Below are 18,824 nucleotides of genomic sequence, written 5' to 3'. Positions count from 1 at the left end.
GCTCTGCGCTGCCTCTGTGCAACCTCCTGGAGAAATATCGACCTCTCAGTAAATGCACTAGCTGGATCTGGAAAACTTCCTCTAGCTTCACTGTCCCTGCCCCTCACTGACTCTACTTCCCTACTGAAGCTCGAACTCTCCGACAACTAACTGCTACTACTATGGAAAATCAAATTCTCCAAGTGTCTCTGGTGCGTTCTCTAAGTGCCCATCGACTTCTTCTTATAATTCTCTGTTGTAGCATCGTTGGCTAAGATTAGATCTTAATCAAGGGCTACAATCATTTTGAAATCAATCCGTGTGAGTTTCTAGACTATTCTCACCTTGAATTAATTAATTCTGGTTAATTAAACAGTTTTCCTAAGTTTATACTTAGGAAACATTAAAAATAGGTTAATAATCTAATTAAGTCATCTCTAGGTGGAATTTCCAAAAATGATTTCTAGGTTTTGGAGATCTCATGCATTCTAGCATCTTCACCAAATTTTGTGGCTATAACACATCCGATGCTATAAAAACTGACACTCCCTCTTAGCGAGGATTGTGTTCTAGTGCTGCACACCTTGTCACAACACTCTGTCTCTGTGTCATCTCTTATCACGTTGTTGATATCTGGACACTGTTGCCCACCAACCATTGCACTACTCTGATGCTGCATTTGTGTTGTTGCTGACACTACTATATTGCTGCCAACTCTGCATCTACACTACAACTCCCTCCCATCTGTTGCTACTGCAACTCCAACTACTGCAACTAAGAAGCATCCAAAATACTGAATCATTTTTGTTCAGTATGATGCATTTGTCCCTTGACTCCTGATTGCTACTAGCCTCTGCATTGTCATTGAAGGATCTGCATTGCTGCTAACTCTGCATTGAGCCACGTGCTCTACTATCAACATTGCACTATGCTCCTTAGCATCTGACTGCTACTAGTCTGCAACTGTCACTTTGGTACTGATTGCATCAACTGTCACTGATCCATCCTGCTACTGAACACTGTGGGCCCCCCATAGCCAGGCAATGATCTTATGAGGTGGACTCCTCAATGGATCCTGCCCAATCTCTGTAGCTCTCTAGGACTATATCACCAAATCACCCCACCTCACTCTTGGAGGTGTATCTGCGAACATGGCAAAATCTGATCTACTCATACTGCTGCTGCTGCAACTCCTGCAATGACTCTGATGTCCTTAGATCCTGAAGCTAGCTTCCCTAGGTCTGCTTCCTTTGAAGCTGCACTCCCTCTGAGTCTCGATTTCCCTATGGGAAATCTCTCTGCTCCCTCCTGGCAACTCGCATTGTTCTCCTGCACTAGAAACTAGACTGTGAAACTCTGTGCTGGGAATCTTTTGGCTAGAACTACACCTGCATACTGCAATTGGGCAATTTACACTGCTTGTGTCACTACAACTAGTTCTGCAAGTGTCTCCCGGGTACTGACTATAACTAGCTATACAACTGTCCTATGAATGACTAGCTGCATCTACTAACACTGAATCTATTACTGTGGTATTGTGGGCCCCTGTAACAAAGGTGATGGTCCAGTTGCAACAATCTGGAACTGATCTGATTGATCTCCTTGTTGCAACTACGTTGGACCCCGCCCATTCAACGCACTGGAGTCTCATACTCCTCTTGGATTTGGTACCCCATTACCTCCTTTTGAGCCTTGTCCTTACTGGGACCTTTCTTCGCTTTGCAACCTGCACTGGACAACTCGCACTTCCTCTGTCTCCGGCAACTGGAATTCGATCTGCTGCCCAGATCTGTATTCTGGCTATCTGGCACGACCTTCTCTGGCAATCTTGCACGACCATCCCTGAAGAGCTACAAAATCTAGAAACTCAAAACTGGAGAAATAAACTTCGAAAATCTCCCTCTTTCCCTCTGCTCGACTACTGAATCTACTACTCGCACTCCCTTCTAGAGTGAGAAAATCTGCTCACAGCAACTGCCAATATGCACTGGAAAATCGAACTTCTGAAACTCGAAGTTCCCTGAGAGAAATCTTCCCTCTGCAGTGTGTGCTTTTCTCTTCCACTCAACGCTAATTTTGCAACTGCAAACTGCCGTAAAACCCTCTGTGTCCAACCAAAAATCTACTCAGTGAAAATCCGAGCTGCTGTTGATCCCTCTGATTGCCGGAATCATTATCCCGGACAACTCGACTTTTCTGCAACCCTGCAACTGAAAATTGAATTTTTGCCCCAACGATTCAGGCCACCTGTCAATGAACTGTGCAACCTCTATGAATTTCGGCCTGTTGTTCCTAGTGAACAACGAAATCCCCATCTTTGCTTGAGCTTCCCGACTGATCACTGACACTATGATACGATGTGAAAACTTCATCTATCACAGGAACTGGGAATTATATTCCTAATTGTTAATTTGTTAACAATTTATTTGCAGTTTGCTACGACAAATACCAAATAATTCACACTGCCATTTTCACAAATAAATACTACAGAAGAAAAATAACGTTGGAAACTGAGAAACATGCTAGCGCACACATCAAAATTAGCATAGTTATTTTTGGACAAATGTCCCCGGAAAAAACCCAACTTGGGAAAACTGATGCAGCAATTGAGGGTTTTATTATTATGCAGTAGTGAGAAAAATCTGAGTACAATAAACTGGACATCAAAATTTGGCTATCCTGTAGAGAGAATATTGGCAAAATTATCTAGAGGGAATTTACCCTCACTCCGGGCAATTTCGGCACTAGATTGCCTCTGGAAAGCAAGCCATCCAATTGAGCCTGCATAGGTTCTACATCAACTTGATGTTACCTGTGGCAACTGCCTGCTGCTCGAATTGACTGCTAGTCTAGCCGTCTTGACTACTGCTGACTAGGAAAACGTTTCTCCGACACTTTGGAACCTCTACCTGGCCTTTGGAACTAAAAACGTCTTCCTTCTTGAGGCTTTGTGTTGCCTCTGCGCAACCTCCTAGAGAAATCTCAGCCTCTCTGTAAATGCACTCGCTGGATTTGGAAAACTTACTCCAGCCTCATTGTCCTTGCCCTCACTGACTCTGCTTCGTCACTGAAGCTCAAACTTTTCCCCAACTGACTGCTACTACTCTGGAAAATCAAATTCTCCAAGTGTCCCATGGTGTGTACTCCAAGTGCCCATCGACTTCTTTTTATAATCCTCTGTTGGAGTACCAACGACTAGGATTAATTCTTAATCAAAGGCTAGGATCATCTTGAAGTCGATCTGTGTGAGTTTCTAGACTATTCTCACCTTGAATTAATTAATTGTGATTAATTAACCAATTTTCTTAAGTTTAGACTTTGGAAACATTAAAAAATAGGTTAATAATCTAATTAAGTCATCTCTTGGTGGAATTTCCAGAAACGATTTTTGGGTTTTGGATATCTCATGCATTCTAGCTTCTCTGCCAAATTCAATGGCTAGAACACATTCAATGCTACAAAAGATAACATTGTAAAGGTTGTTATACCTAAAGCCACGTATCTTATGACTAAGCGTGGTCCCTGTATTTGTCACGCTTTGGCTATGGGCTCTTGGCATGCATCTATCTATTAAGATCACCCTACATATTTTCATATGTATACATAGTTCCAGAGGCACTTTCATATCTCTCGAGGCAATTCACAATGCCCTAGGTAGTTCCACAACTCTCGAGGCACTGGCCATAATGCCGTAGGTATTTTCAGGTTATTGTTTAGGCATTCAGACCTCTCATGCCATGCCATGTGTCAAATTTTGGAACACTTAACCTATTCACACATTTGGAGGGATGTCTCACATAGTTTGCTGGGTCGATCACCTTGGAGGATGCATTTCTTAGCTATTGGGACTCCTATTTGGCATGTGCGAACATCCCTTGAGTTGAGGACATGGTTGCAATGATTTGACAAGGAGTTCATACCTTGGAAACCTCCCATCTAGATTTTGGAGCTGATTTGGTGAGCTTACTCCTCTTTGAGCCTCACAAGTGCCACATTTATGGTTTCCCCTCATCTGTAGCATAGTCTTTCGGACTTTGATTGACTGTTCTTCATTGGAGAGGACTTCAGTAACACTGTTGCTGCCTTAGACTAGGTTGTTCTCCTTATAGGTCAAAATGGGCCAAAATCCCACTCTTGGGCATAAAAAACCTTCCAGAGTAGGTTGATGGAATTTGAAACTAGTGATGGGGTTAGAACTTCCCAAAACCCAAAATCCAGCTGTTTGTCTATTTCACTGCTCCCATTGATGAAATTGCTGCAACACATCCTCAAGAAGATGTCCTAAAACATCCCTAGAAGTGACAGTGACAACCCAGAATTGAGAGTTGAGTTTGATATGGACAAAATATGAAGCTCTATGTATAAATCTTCCCCACCCTCTTTGACAGGAGCTGCCTGGCAAATCCTCTAATGAAATGCCACAATCAAAGATAATTGGCAGTCTGCTAGCATACTCTTAAGACCCAAGTTTGGTGAGCTAGAAATGGGAGACTGTCATGGCATATGAAATCTTCTAGCTAACCAAGCATCTTTCCTCCTTGGTTAATTTGTCTTATATGATTAATATCCAAATCTTAGGTAATGAGATCAAACACTACAGTTATTATATTGACAATTACCTGTGCTAGATCAAGTGGCAGGAGACAACACTATTTTAGGATAAAACATACTTGAAGCCTTCTACTGAATATGCATTAAATTAAAATTGTTTGAGTCAGTAATTGTAGGAATTGCAGAATGCTACACAATAGTACGAGATTATAGGAAACAAATGCAATCTGAATGTATATATGGACCATGGTATGCTGATTTTAGTTTGCAATGGCTAAAGTTCTATGTCTATTTGCCTTTGTTGCTGTCAAATATTCATTCCATTATCCTCTTTGATAATGTCAGTCTGGTTTCTTACGAGTGTTTGTCTTTTAATCTTACTACATTTAAAAATGAAACAAGAGAGTTGCTAACAATTTTTTTTTCTAGAACATGATATAGGAATTTTGATAACCAGTCTAAGATCTTTGCTACTGTAATTTACTTTGACAGCTTTGAAGCATGAGGTTGATGGACGAGTGATTGTGGCTGAATTTGAGGGGTTTCGTCTTCTGAATTCATATGTTCCAAACAATGGCTGGAAGGATGAAGAAACAAGCTTCCGACGGAGAAGGAAATGGGACCAAAGAATGCTGGATTTTGTCCTAGGGGTTTCAGATAAACCCCTAATATGGTGTGGGGATCTGAATGTTAGGTAAAATTCTTTGAATTTTATTATCCATTGTTAGGTTTCAGATAAACTGCCATTGCATATTTTATAATCTGTTCATTCCTTTTGTCCTCTTTTGTCTCCACACTTGTGAGCTCTATCTCACAACCTACTGAGTTTTCATCCAGCTTTGGTGTTCACTGGTGACAAATTTGAGATGACTTGCTAGTGTGCTACTCGTCTGTCACTGCTGAAATGATATGGGTTATTTATATAATTCATCTTTGTAAAGTGAACATGGTGTCAACTGAATGTGAGGACTCTGGGAATTGTGTTAGGTTCTAATGCAACATGTTTGATCAAGTGATTTCAGGCGGTCATAACACCTTCACAGTGAAGCTACTTCCCAATATATGCTTAAATAAAATTCTGTTATGATCGAATTCTATTCCCACCTGTATAAACCTGCATGGTTTTTTGGAGCTCTGCTAGTTGCATTAGTGCAGGGAAAAAATCAATAGGTTTGAGTGGGGTTGACAATTATCTGCTTCTACAGATCCCTACCCCCACCAGCATAGAATTGCTTCCAAAGCATCCAAAAACTAGTTTGTGAAAGTTTACCTTTCAGGCATAGTTTAAAAACCGGCCACAAAAACCGGTTACCGGTCAAACCGGCCGGTTAGATAGCTGGCCGGTCCGAACCGGCCTAATAAACCCGGTCAGCTCTGTCCTGTGCCCAAAATATGGCCCTAACCGGTCAAAACCGGCCGGTTTAGGACGGAACCGGCCGGTTTGTATCAAACCGGCCGGTTCCGTCCTAAACCGGCCGGTTTATGGACAGCCCACCGAAACATGACAAAAAGCGCAGCTGTTTAGTGGTTTAGTGGTTTAGGGGTTATGATTTTCATGACTTTATCAATAGGAATGATACATGTTCTAGATACTTCATCTCTCAAACCTTACTACAATTTTCTAAGTTCTTAAAATATCACTGCAATTCGGGAAAATTGAAATACCATTGTAATTCAGACCTTTGTAATCCACTGAAATCTTCAGACCTTCTTTAGTATCATTATAGTTTCGGACCTCTATTAACCAAGGAAGATTTTGTACCTCTGCAATGTTATTAGGCCTACAATCTTCGGACTTCTATACGAAGTTACTGTGATTCTTGGGTTTCTGTAATACTCCGGACTTTGGATCTTTGTGATTCTTGGGTCTCTGAAATACACCAGACTTTGAACCTCTATGATTCTCGTGTCTCTGAAACACCTCAAAATTTGGACCTCTATGCAGACCTATTTTAATTTAGGGGCAGACTTTTTGTCTGTTGTTTGGTTCTCTTCTTTTGTATAAGCTTCTTGCTAGTCTTGTTATACTTGATCTCCAAATGATCAAGCTACAGATGAAATAGTGATATTTCCAGCTACCAAGGATACAAACCATAGCTTTGATACCATGTTGGAAAATGGTTAGGGCAATATATTAAACCTAACATTTTCCTTAGATGAAATTTACTTGTGATATTAGTATCTTCTTAGTGGTTTAGAGCCTCATTGCTTGTGTATTTTGTCGATGATATGTATTGCACTCGGTGCCATTTTGATATATTCACCTTTACATGGTATATAAATGAGCAATCTTTGCATATTTTGTCTCTATTGGCTTGGAATCATGCTTTTAAATCTTAAAAATAGTTTTTTTCATTAAAAAATAATTATTTAATGTATTTTTCTAAAACCGGTTCGTTTAGACCAAACCAGTCCCGGTTAGACCGGTTCCGGTCGGTAAACCGGTTCATTAGGTGGACCGGTCCGGTCACCGGTTCCGGTTTTAAAAACACTGCTTTCAGGGTAGGCACGGTAAAGGTGGGAGCTGGGTTTATACAGTAGCTAATATTTCCTGTAAGCTAGGCACTATACTATCTGGATAACTGTTATCTTTTGAACTGCATTGAGCGTGAAACTACTAAAACTGCACATTGGCTAACACTGCCGAGTCCCAATTCTAAGAGATGAGAGCATCAAGGCAGCATACAAGCTTCCTAATGCAAAGGATTGCAAGACAAGTACCACCCTTGTTTGGCCAAACTTTTTAAGTTGGGTAATGGATCACCAACATTGTACCATTGGATATACTTCTTTAGTCTTAAATATTGCTACAGCTTTTTAGTTCAATACTAGGTATCCGTTTGTACAATTTTCATTAGCCTTTCTATCTGGATTTTATTGACAAGGAGTCTACCGTAAGTATTATTGTGAATATTTGACATAAGCTTAGACGTTAGCAGGTATATGTATAATTTTTATTTTTGTTTATATTTTAAGTTGGTAAGACTAGAGGATGAAATGTGTTTCCATACTTAAGTTATTATGTTCCCACATTGTGTATGCTTGGATGGTCCCCACTTATAGGACATTTTTATTAGGCATAAAGGATGAGGTTTTCTATTCATATCTTAATGCAAATATGCATATAAAATCTGATTACTGCCTGTTACCCATCCACATAGATGGGTAACCCTAGAGAATTTTTTTTCTCCTATGGTACAACTTGCTAGCCAACAGCTCTTATTGTGATCCATAGATAGCCAGCCTCGGACACGTTTCATCCATTTTCCGTTCAGTGCACTCATTAATCTAGCCTCTATTCACATGTTGAAGGTGGGTCATCTATTGTGAAGTACTTTAACCGTTTTTGCATTCAAGTGCTCTCATTTAATGTTTAAGGCATTCTAGTATAGATCATAGGATGAAATTGAATTATAGACTGCTATTGGTTGTGTACTTGTTCCCTTACTTCGCCTTGGTTGTTATCATGGGTTTCTAGTCTGGTGTGACCTTCCTTAGGGTTTTTCTTTGACTATCTAAGAGGGGCACAAATAGAAGGCTCTAGTGATCGCAGAGCTCCATGCTATTCATATTTAACCTTTTTTATCTTTCCCCAATGTTCGTTAATCCTATCTTTTGATTGGTTGTTGTCAGTCACTTGTGTTGGTTCCTTGTTGGCCTTATTGTATGAGGAGGGGCTGAAAATGAAACAATGAAACACGACACTTGGAGCATAACTTTTATTCGTTAGTGATTTTCTCTCTCTTATGTGCAATGGAGGATTAGTAGAGTGACCTTCTTGGGTGGATCTTGTGATGTGATGTGTGTTGAGAAACCAAGTGTAGTAGGATTAGGCTTGATTTGTTTGTCTTGGAAATTACTTGTGAATTTTAAATCTCTTCTTATTACTTCTTGTGTTCTTCATCAAGCAATTATACAAATGTTCAATATTCAAGAAATAGAAAGTGACGAGACAACAAAATTAGTGTTGATAGGTGGTTGTCATTGATGTCAACCCAAGCAACACCTAGTGATGCCCGCCCTTGTTGCCCAACATGACATGCAAACCAATTATTCTTGCATCGATACCACTCTAGATGGATTCTCCTCGTCAAGCTGATTTTGGTGGTATGTAGCATGCTCCGAGAAGCCTCACGGGTTGAGAGATATGTGTGTTTAAAGTTGAAGGCCCCATCTGGTGGGCAAAAACCCCAAGGGATGGTGACATGGCACTCTTTCATTGGTTGTTTGTCATTAGACATCAAGCATAAGGGTTCTTTATCATGTTTTGTGGAGCAATCATCTTGAAGAGGGCATCACAAGTGTTTTACACCCATAAGAAGTATCCTTCATACATCAAAGGCTAAATCCATCATCAAAAAGGCAAATGGTCTCGTTGCTTAGGGCTCAAGGTAGTAGATTTAATGGTTTCACTTGAATATTCCCTCAATATTTAATTTGTTGGAAGTCTCCTTGAAGCCCATCCTAGCCCAAACCTTTGTCTATAAAAAGAGACTGCATATAGCCTCCAAGTGTAAGCACTTTTTAATGCATGATCTTGTGAAGACTCTTTGAAATTTTCGGCCCTAGAGGAGATAACGCAAAAATCAGTTGAGGGTTAGGGTTTGGTTAATTTTTCTTTTTGATTTTGGTGGTTCGTTGGGGTGTTCTTGTAGGTTCAAGTGGGCATTCTTATCTAAAGTACATCCTCTCTTTTGCGGCCTAACACATTCAAGATTAGGGCTTATTCTCTGTTCAACCAATGAAGGATCCAAAACCTCAGGATGCACTAAATCCCTGTGGTTAAGGCATCAAAGCACAGGTCTGAATTGGCATTAAGTTTATTGGAGGCACTGTGAAAGGCTCGGTCTTATTGGTGTCTCAAAACAAGTAGCAAGCAACGTTATAGGTCTCCTGCTACAAGTTCATTGGGATTCTTTTCTGTGGATTGATAGCTGGCAAAATCTCTCCTTAATGCAGACTAAGTAGACCTATGATTAGGATTCTTCCACAGGTTCGTTGGTATCTTCATAACTCTGGTTTGATTTCAGTGGAGTATCATTAAGCCAACATCCCTTGAAGAGGTTCAATTGCCACACCTAATGTCTACAAGGTTTGAAGCATGTAATTTGTATGAGAAGTGACCTTATTTGTACCTGTTGATCACCGAGTCCTAAAGAAATTTCTTACAGCCTTTATTAAATCCTTGATTAATGGTTCCATATATATATGTATATATATGTATATGTTTCAATTAGTCTCCTTGAAGCCGACTTGATCCAAGCAAATAAATCTGAGGCACATTCCTGGAGTATTCAAGGTTCAAACATTAGCATTGGAACCCTATTTATAGGATGGACAAAGGTATACCAGTGATTTACTAGCAGTATCGAGTTTAGTTTGTGTTATTCTTGCAATCAACAAGGCTTGGAACATACGGTATGCACATTAATTGCTTGAAGTGCAATCGGTAGTACGGTGAGGTTCATTTTTGTAAAGTGAGGATGCCTTTTAGACATACCTTGATCAATCCTGTGCATTAAAGTGTAATGTTCTTAAGTAGGAATACAAGTGATATACAAGCGTACAATCAGTTCAACAAACAAAAAAACGAAATAGACACTAAGCACCCATGGAAACGCTGGAAATAAGGAACTGCTGAGCCATTTTATTACTTCTTAAAGAGAAAAATACAATAGTAAATAAAATGGTGCACCTAGGCTTGTCTCAATGGACAAGCATGACCAAACTTAGGTGAGCAATAGCTGAACCGAAGGCTACTACAACTGCTACACCAAACTACACAGCGCTGCCCAGAAAACTTCTCTTTCTGCTAACTTTGAATGGCTGGAATCGAAAATAGAATGGTGCACTTGGGCTTGTCTCAATGGAGAAGCATGACCAAACCCAGGTGAGCAATAACTGAACTAAAGGCTACTACAACAGCTGCCCAGAAAACTACTCTTTCCACTGACTTTGAATGGCTAGAATCACTACTTCTCGTGCTCAGAAAATTATGAGATTCGAGCTCCTGACTCCTTCGCCTAAACCCAAAAAAATCCATGAAGGATTTTGGCTGGTTCAGACTTCTGAAATTCGACCCCCAAGGAGCCCAACTTCAGCTGCAACTGCAAAACTCGGCCTACTGGATTCTGACTGTAAAACCTCCTGGAAAGTGTCCAAAAATGCTAGGCTAATCCCTCCTACAGATCTCCTGATTTCCCGGATGAGTTTCTAGGCTATAGCTCTTGCCCTCAAGACCCACGAAATTGCTCAGCTGGCCCTTTGCGCTCTCTCCTAGGCCTGGAATTCGAATTGCTGGGTTGCTGGCTTCTTTGGCCCCAAAACGCTCACTGAATATTGGCCTAGTGTTGTACTTCAGATTCCTTGGCTCCTTCGGCAAGTCGCTGATCCAATATGGCTCAATCTCCCTCTGCATGTTCTCCCTGTGGCCCAGAAATACACATTCCCTAAGTGTAGTAGAGTGATGGTGCTGTGGAAACTCCTGGATCTCCTAAATATGTTGGTGGAACTGCCCTCCTAGGGCGGGCACTTGAAGTGCCTTGAAAGTGAGGTTGAATCTCCCGCTTGAGAGATTCGTGGCTGAACAACCAGTTGACTCGGCTAAGCAACTGAGCAAATAGTCAAGTAAATTCAATAAGAAAGGTGAATGAATCATCCAAATGAGAGCCTCCTCCTCCTTTTGTCTTTGTGGGCCTTCATTGCCTCATGTGGGCCCCCCTAATCAGCATTTTGAATTCCCTCCAAGCCATTCGAATGGCCTAGTTCGAATTCCCACGAGGGTGGTCCCCACCTTCCACTAGCAAACAAATTAAGTCGAAATTTCTCCTAAGTCCCTAAGTCGAAACTGTTGGGTCCTTTTCCTTAGCCAAAAATGTGCAAAATATGTGTAGAGATAGCCTGTTACAACTGTGTTTGAGAAGGGACATGAAATAAAGACAAAAGACCACGACCTCTCTATAATTTTGAATCACATACAAACTTGCAAAAGCTACATTCCCACAACTATCCTCATTCAGAAATACACGTCTCATCCCTAAAACTGCTAGCAGTTAAGGTGTAACTTGAGATAAAGAACATTATAGGGTTGTTGACAAAGTAAGGACACACAATTTCATTACAGTTTCGTCAGAACAATTTCGTCATTAAGGGCAGAAGCAACATCATCAAGGGCAGAACAAGAAAGGCAGAAAACACAAGTTTCATCATCAACAACAACTCACATCAAAAGCATTTTGTAGAAGTTGTGGTATGTAATTTAGAGTCTTGTGAATATTTTGTAAAGGGATTGTACTATTGTACAAAAATTGTAGAAGTCACTTTGTCCTTGGGTTTAGGTCCTAGGGTTTGTTGTTGGGACAAGGGTTTTAGGTCTTAGGGTTTTGTCAGTTGAAGTAAATTCAATATATTTCATTAAGTGGACCATTATCCTTGGTATAGGGATCCATATATTGTATTAAATTTTTGTCATTTTAAGGGTGGTAGGGTGGTGCTAGGGAGGTGGTTGAAGTCACCTTCAGGTTGGAGCCTGAAAACACTTCAGGGTGGTAGGGTGGTGCTAGGGCAAGTTGGAGCTTGCTAGGGTGTTGGAGCATCCTTTTAGTTGACTGTTGATAAAACTAGGGCATTGGGGTGTCCTTCCAGTGGGAGCTGGAGAATGAATGCTTTTATAGAGTTCTAGGGAGTTGGGGCTTTCTTTTCAGTTGGAGCTGAAGATTAAAAGAACTTATTAGAAAAGCATTCAATGGTTTTTTACCTAGAGGGGGTTTTCCACCTAAAATCCTTGTGTCCAATGTCTACTGCTTATTTATGTTTTTGAAATACCACTGAAGATTACTTAATGCTCTGAAAATATTAATAAGTTATTGATTACTAAGAAATACTGATTCAACCCCTCTCAGTATTTCCAACAATTAGGTTCCAAGCTAGGGAAAAACCCCACAATGGGGAAAACCCAACAATCCTTATCTTAAAGAATCAGATCAAAATGGGATATCGAAGACCGAGACCAAAATTGCCACAAAAAATGCCAAGTCAAACCCTCCTTCAAGTCACTTCCAATGTCAAAGTCAACAAGTCAAACTGTCCCAAATCTGGGCAACTCCTGTAATTTCGACCCCTAAAATTTAGGGCTTGCAGTAGCACATGAAAATTCATCTTGTTCATACATGCGAGCTATGGAATGTCTGAAAATTCGGTCAAGCAAGAATATTTCTGTCTGTTGACTTTCCAACAAAAGGTTTCCAAACTATTGAAAGACAACTTGGTCATAGAACAAAATAGGATGAAAGAACAAGGAGATCAACATCAAAACAAACAGGATTTTGAAGTGGCGATTGTGTATTTTTGATCCTATAACCATACAATCAAATGCCCCTTGTAACCCACAATTTTGCCAGTGATATCCCTGGATTTTTTTTTCTAGAAGATGGTCCTCAGTCGATAGTCAACAACCCCTTGCAGCCACCAACTAGCTCGCTGTGCCACTTCTTAGCCACCTGAGCTAGCCATGTGGTCCCTCACCCATTTGTCATGATCATAAGTTTGAAGGTGGGCATCCCAAACCTAAGGGTATGCCTTGTCATTTGGTAATTGAGTATTGTAGTTTACTTATCATGGAAACTTTTGGGCACAGATTAATGGGGGGATTCAATGGAAAGAGTGGGCTAGGTCTGTGCTCTTGTCCCCTAGACCTCTTTTCGATGTTAACCTTGGACTCTAGTCATGTGGGATCTCTTTTACTAACCTTTGGGCTATAGGGATGGTACTTCATGGGAAACCCTAATTTTGGTTGTGTGGTTCCACTCCCTCATCTGCATATATCACTCCCCTTCTACTCATTATAACCCCATTCATCATTCCTCCCACCTGGGTCCACATTCCTCCACTGGGTCCACATAGGGTTAGCCTTCCCCTTCCCCTTGCCCACACCTTGGGTCGGGCCTGGAACGATGCCTCAGAGGTTGATGCAGCTGAAAAGAAAAGTAAAAGCATAATTGGCCACATTCAACAAGAAAATGTACCACAAAATGCAAAAGATGGTCGGAACAAACACATTCTCATGGCCATCACCCTGGTTCCTATAGGCCCTAGATGAGCCTCTTTTATCATTCAGGAACCCATGACTATCCCAACCCCTGGTGGGCAATGAACCACCCCACCTCAAAGGGGGTATCCACTGTATACTTTACATACCATGCTCTTACTCCTTGAGCCTCAAGCAATTAACTAAAGAAAAATCATAAGGGCAAAAGGAAAATGAAGAAGGGTGAAAACATCAAGGTTGGGGTAACCCATGTACCACGATTGCTCCCTTCTATACATTATATACCCAAGTGCAGGCTTCCCCTTTATTAGCTACCCTTGTGCCTTGGCATAGGATTGCCCCTCCATCCCCTACTCCCTACCATCACTTTATCACATGCCACCACCATTTGAAGGATGTACCTTGGACATATCATCCTCTTTAAAAGTAGAAACCACCTAATAGGGAACTTGGTTAAACTCCTTTGGAGCTTAGAGACATTAGCACATGCCAAAGCCCACTATGGAAGGGCATGCCATTATGAAGTGCCCATTTGTTGTCCATGGTTTATCAGTTCTTTAACACGATTTCTTTAAATGACTTGTTGTACTGGAAGGCAAGGGGGCACATTGGATCTTAGGCAGGATTACAGATGGTCTCCATTTTGGGTTTGGTCTCCCTATACGGGGTCTCAACCCTTCAAAGGGCTACATTGGCACATGTAGGGTGTGTGTTGAGAGTCATGTTCCTCCACAACAGTAGACAACATTCCATGGATCCCCAGAGATGTTCAAAGATCGCTCGAGTTTCATCTATTGAATGAGGAAGATGCACCTGGTTTGCCATACCCAATCGACCCCACAATTGTATCATGCATTTGGTAGATGACCTAGGACTTGTATGTTGATGTGGCATCACTTACATTATCATTTGAGCCCTTACAGATGGTTTACAGGCATCTTCGATCTACTTGGAGACCCATGAGGTTACTTGTTTACCCCCACACTCATTGGAGCACCACAGGGTTATTATTTGGAGAACAAGGGTCCAACCCCTTGTCCACTACTTTTTGGAGTTCTATTCATCATTATGCTACTTAGTGACATCAGGCTTCTTAGAGGGCTCAATGACATGTATTATTGATCATTTCACCTGTTACGAGGCTTATCCTTTTGTTTATGAGCTAGTTTGGTAGGCTTGTCACTAAAAGTTAGTTATTTTGCACATTATTTTATTTTAGGGGTTAATGTAGGTCTAATTAGCTAAATCAAACTCCTTAGAGGTGTATAAATAGAAGTGATGAGGATTCATTTTAGCATCATCACTTGGATTGGACTTGTATCTCTCTTGAGAATTTCGTTATCGTTCTTGGAGGATGAATTTTGGAGCATGGAATGGATTTTGATGTTTGGATTATTTTTTCTTGTCTTGGAGCTTCTTGATCGGAAAATTCTTGATAGTTGGATATACTCTTAATCAATGTTGTGAAAAGCGCGAGCAGGATTAAATCGGCGCCGGGAATGAAGCGGAAAAAATCGGAAAAATCGGGAAAAAGCGGGAAAAAAGTGTTTGGTACAAAAATATTCATTTTTTTTCAATTTTTTTAATATCTAAACCATCTACAACATAAAATAAATACATTGACACATAAATATGATAAGAAAACTAATATATAAGATGTTTAATATCATTTCTAGCGCTAAAATCACACATAACATTGAATCATGTCCTGAATAGTAAGTCCTGACTCCTGAGTCCCAGCTCAGCCTCAAAATATCAACAAAAAATATGATAATGTATCTCATCATGTCATAATGTCATAGACTCATATACAATAAAATGAAAGTCTAATCCTATTGATTTCCTCTGCCTCTCTTGCGAGAAAATGTCACAGATTTCTCTTTCCCTCTAGATGTAGATGCTGGTGCCTGTGCTGGTGGAAATGGCAATGGAGTCTGATGTGCTTTAGAAGCTGAAGAACTAGAAGTATGAGCTACAGGAGGTAGACCACGTCCTCTACTGGTCCTAGTGGTAGCCCGGGTAGGCGGTGTCACCTCCTCCTCCTGCTCCTCCTCCTCCTGCTCCTCCTCCTCCTCCTCCCCCTCCACTACATCCTACACTAACCAATCATCAGCAGAATCCATGAGAGGCCTCTCGGCCTCAACCCTCCATGCAGCAGTGGTGTCAATCCCATCCAATGAGATGGCATCCACATCAGGTGTCCTCTCAAGTTGCCTCACCCACAATCGAAGATTGTAGTAGACATAGACCATGTCATTAAGGCGCTGGGACTCCAACCTGTACAAAGATCATGGAATAATCATTAATAATATAAAAAAAATATTGTTTAATGAATTCAAAAATTTATTTGGAAATTTGCAATATTTTAAATGTTTAAGTGTTAACCTGTTGCGCTTCTTGTTGTGTATTTTTTCAAATACACTCCAGTTGCGCTCACATCCTGAGGAGCTGCATGTTTGGCTGAGGATGCGTACGACAAGCTTTTGCAAAAGGGGTACTCTGCCACCATACATCTTCCACCATGCATCTACAACAAAATTACAAATAAAATTTTAAATAAACATAAGAAAAAAATGGAATTTGAAGAGACAATGAAATTTGAAACAAAGTTACAAACTAAAAAATACCTGGCATTTTAATCGTCCTATCAGTGACAACCATCTCAAAGCCAAATGTGCCACCTGCCATCTTATATGTCTCAATTTGTTTAGAGATTTCTATACGTTGTTCTGGAGATCGCACCATCTTCTGGACACAGGATAAGAATCCATCCATGATCTCAGCATCAAAATCAAACCCACATGCATAAGGAAATGCAGGGTTCAGGAAAAGCCTAGCAGCATGAATGTGACGATGGAGTGTGTTGTTTCATCGCTCATCAATCACTCCCCATAGGAGTTGTTTCTGAAACCCATCATCTCCCTTATCATCATAGTAGGCTCGAATGGCTTCTTTGGCCCTGTCCATGGCTTCATACAAATAGCCCATTGCGGGCTTCTCACCATCAACCAACCGAAGAACCTTTACCAAAGGTTCAGTAACGGCGCACACCTCCTGCACTCCTGCCCAGAAGTCTTCTTGGTATGAAGCTAGTCTGCATACAGCCTCTCCTTCTGGTTTGCGGCTCATTGACATAGCACGCCACTCCTCTGAAAGAAACATTCTCTTCAAATCCCACATAGAATTCACGAGGGATTGAAGAGATATGAAACTCGTGGCAAACCGTGTAATGGCGGGGCGCACCAACTCTTTGTTGTTGGTGAATCTTCTCATCAAGCTAAGCACAGATGTATGATTATATATAAATTTTGTGATGCTTTTTGATGAGTCAACAATATCTTTGACAAAGGGAATTTTCCCTATGTCCTCTAACATCAAATCAATACAATGGGCAGCACAAGGTGTCCGAAATAAAGTAGGATGCCTGTCCATAAGCATTCTACCAGCAGCAACACAATTTGTAGCATTGTCCGTTATGACTTGGACAACATGTTGTTCACCCACCTCCAAAATAAACACATCCAGCGAATCACATAAAGTTCTTGCATCTTTGATTTGATGAGATGCATCAACAGATTTGATAAACATAGTCCCCTTGGGACAACTAACCAAGAAGTTTATAAGGGTTCTCCCCTTTTGGTCAGTCCAACCATCTGACATAACAGTGCATCCTGTTTGTGCCCATGATGCCCTAAAATCCTCCAATCTTTGGGTGCAGTCACGCTTTTCATCTTGAAGAATCCGGCCTCTGAAATCATGATAAGAAGGGATTTTGTACCCCGGGCCAACACTAGCAATAGCATCAACAGTAGGTTGGAAAAATGGATTATTCCTTACAATGCTGAAAGGAATATCACTCCAGAGGAGAAATTTTGCCATCAACCTGTCAGCTTGTTCTTTTTCAGTTCTTTTTAGCATTGAATCGATAGATGGTTGTGAACCAGGTGTGGTTCAAGGAACAAAAAATGATGATGCAGCTACCGGATTGACTGACGCTGCAGTAGAACCAGTGCCACTTGGCCCACTTCCTTCAGCTGACCTTTTTAGTTGCCTTTTGAGTTCTTCTTTGGCCTCTTTAGTGTGCTCTAATTCTCCCAATGCTCTCATGGCTCTTTGGATAAGTTCAGGATTTGTATTTATACAGGGCCCCACATCATGTCCAGGGATTTGTGCAAGGTGAAACTTCAACCTATACACCCCCCCGCGTATGTCCTTTCCAGACAACTTGCAATTCAAGTTTTGTCTATCATTCGGAGCTTTAGGTTTACCATATTCCCAGAAAGGATCCAATTTCCTTGGCATGTTTGTTTTTGAATTTTGAATTCGCAAACCTATGGGAAAACAAGGATTAGGAAATAGGAATTTAGGATTACAATTTAGCATTTACAAAATTACAAGTTACAAATTTCCAGAATCCAAAGTTCCAAACCCAAGTTACCCAACCAAATGGCAAATGCCAAAAACAATGAAAAAACATAAACAATGTTTAAAAAAAATGAAAAATAAAAATAAAAAATTGGTTCCCATAGTCATACCAATTTACCCATCCCAAATCAATGAAAAAATACAAAAAATTCTTTAAAAACAATGAAAACAAAAGGAAAATGGTGCCCATATGAAGTTTCCCAACCAAAAACAATGAAAAACAATGTTTTTAAACAAGGAAAACAAAAAAAAATTAATCTACATACCGTTTTTATGGAGAAATTGGTGGTCTCCTCTTGAATTTGTCCTACAATCCCTTAGATTTCCTCACAAACCCTCCAGCTCCTCTCTCCAACACCTCCTCCTCCTACGCGCGCCCACAGTGCAAATGAACAAAAAAAAATGAAATTCTCATTATAAAACCCGCTGCCGCCGCCCCGCGCGCTTTTTTGCGAAAAAATCGCGCTTTTTTCGAAAAAAGCGCCAAAAAAAGTGCCGCTTTTTACCCATAAAAAGCGCGATTAAATCGCCAGAGGGAAAAAAGCGCGATTAAATCGCGCTTTTAACAACACTGCTCTTAATACATGTAAGTACAATTTAATGCTATTTTCTCTTTCTATTTTGTCACATACATTGTTGTTGGGATTTCACTATACTAGGGCTAATTTATTGTATCCATATATGCAAAGTTGTGGAAATTTGGTTTCTAGATATTGATGCTTCAAGTATGGGCCATGCATTATGAGTGAATGCTCCTAGAGATGCTTCTCCATTGAAATTCACCTTGATAAGCCACCAATTTTGCAAAAATGAAAAATAAAGT

The 18,824-nt window shown here is 40.6% G+C and overlaps 1 protein-coding gene across 2 annotated transcripts in view; it reads left to right on the top strand.

The window, feature by feature from the left end:
- LOC149205638 (DNA-(apurinic or apyrimidinic site) endonuclease-like) overlaps positions 1 to 18,824 on the top strand; it is a 447,710-nt gene that overhangs the window by 266,709 nt on the left and 162,177 nt on the right. For both annotated transcript variants that reach the window (XM_089395132.1, XM_089395131.1), the window contains exon 4: positions 5,023 to 5,224. In XM_089395132.1, coding sequence (XP_089251258.1) covers positions 5,023 to 5,224 — 202 coding nt within the window. The remainder of the gene's footprint in view (positions 1 to 5,022; positions 5,225 to 18,824) is intronic.

Source organism: Pinus tabuliformis, chromosome 1_2, assembly GCF_031772625.1.
Source record: "Pinus tabuliformis cultivar Carrire ecotype Pingquan chromosome 1_2, CPIR1, whole genome shotgun sequence".
Classification (NCBI taxonomy): Eukaryota; Viridiplantae; Streptophyta; class Pinopsida; order Pinales; family Pinaceae; genus Pinus; species Pinus tabuliformis.
This window is presented reverse-complemented; position numbering and strand designations above follow the sequence as displayed.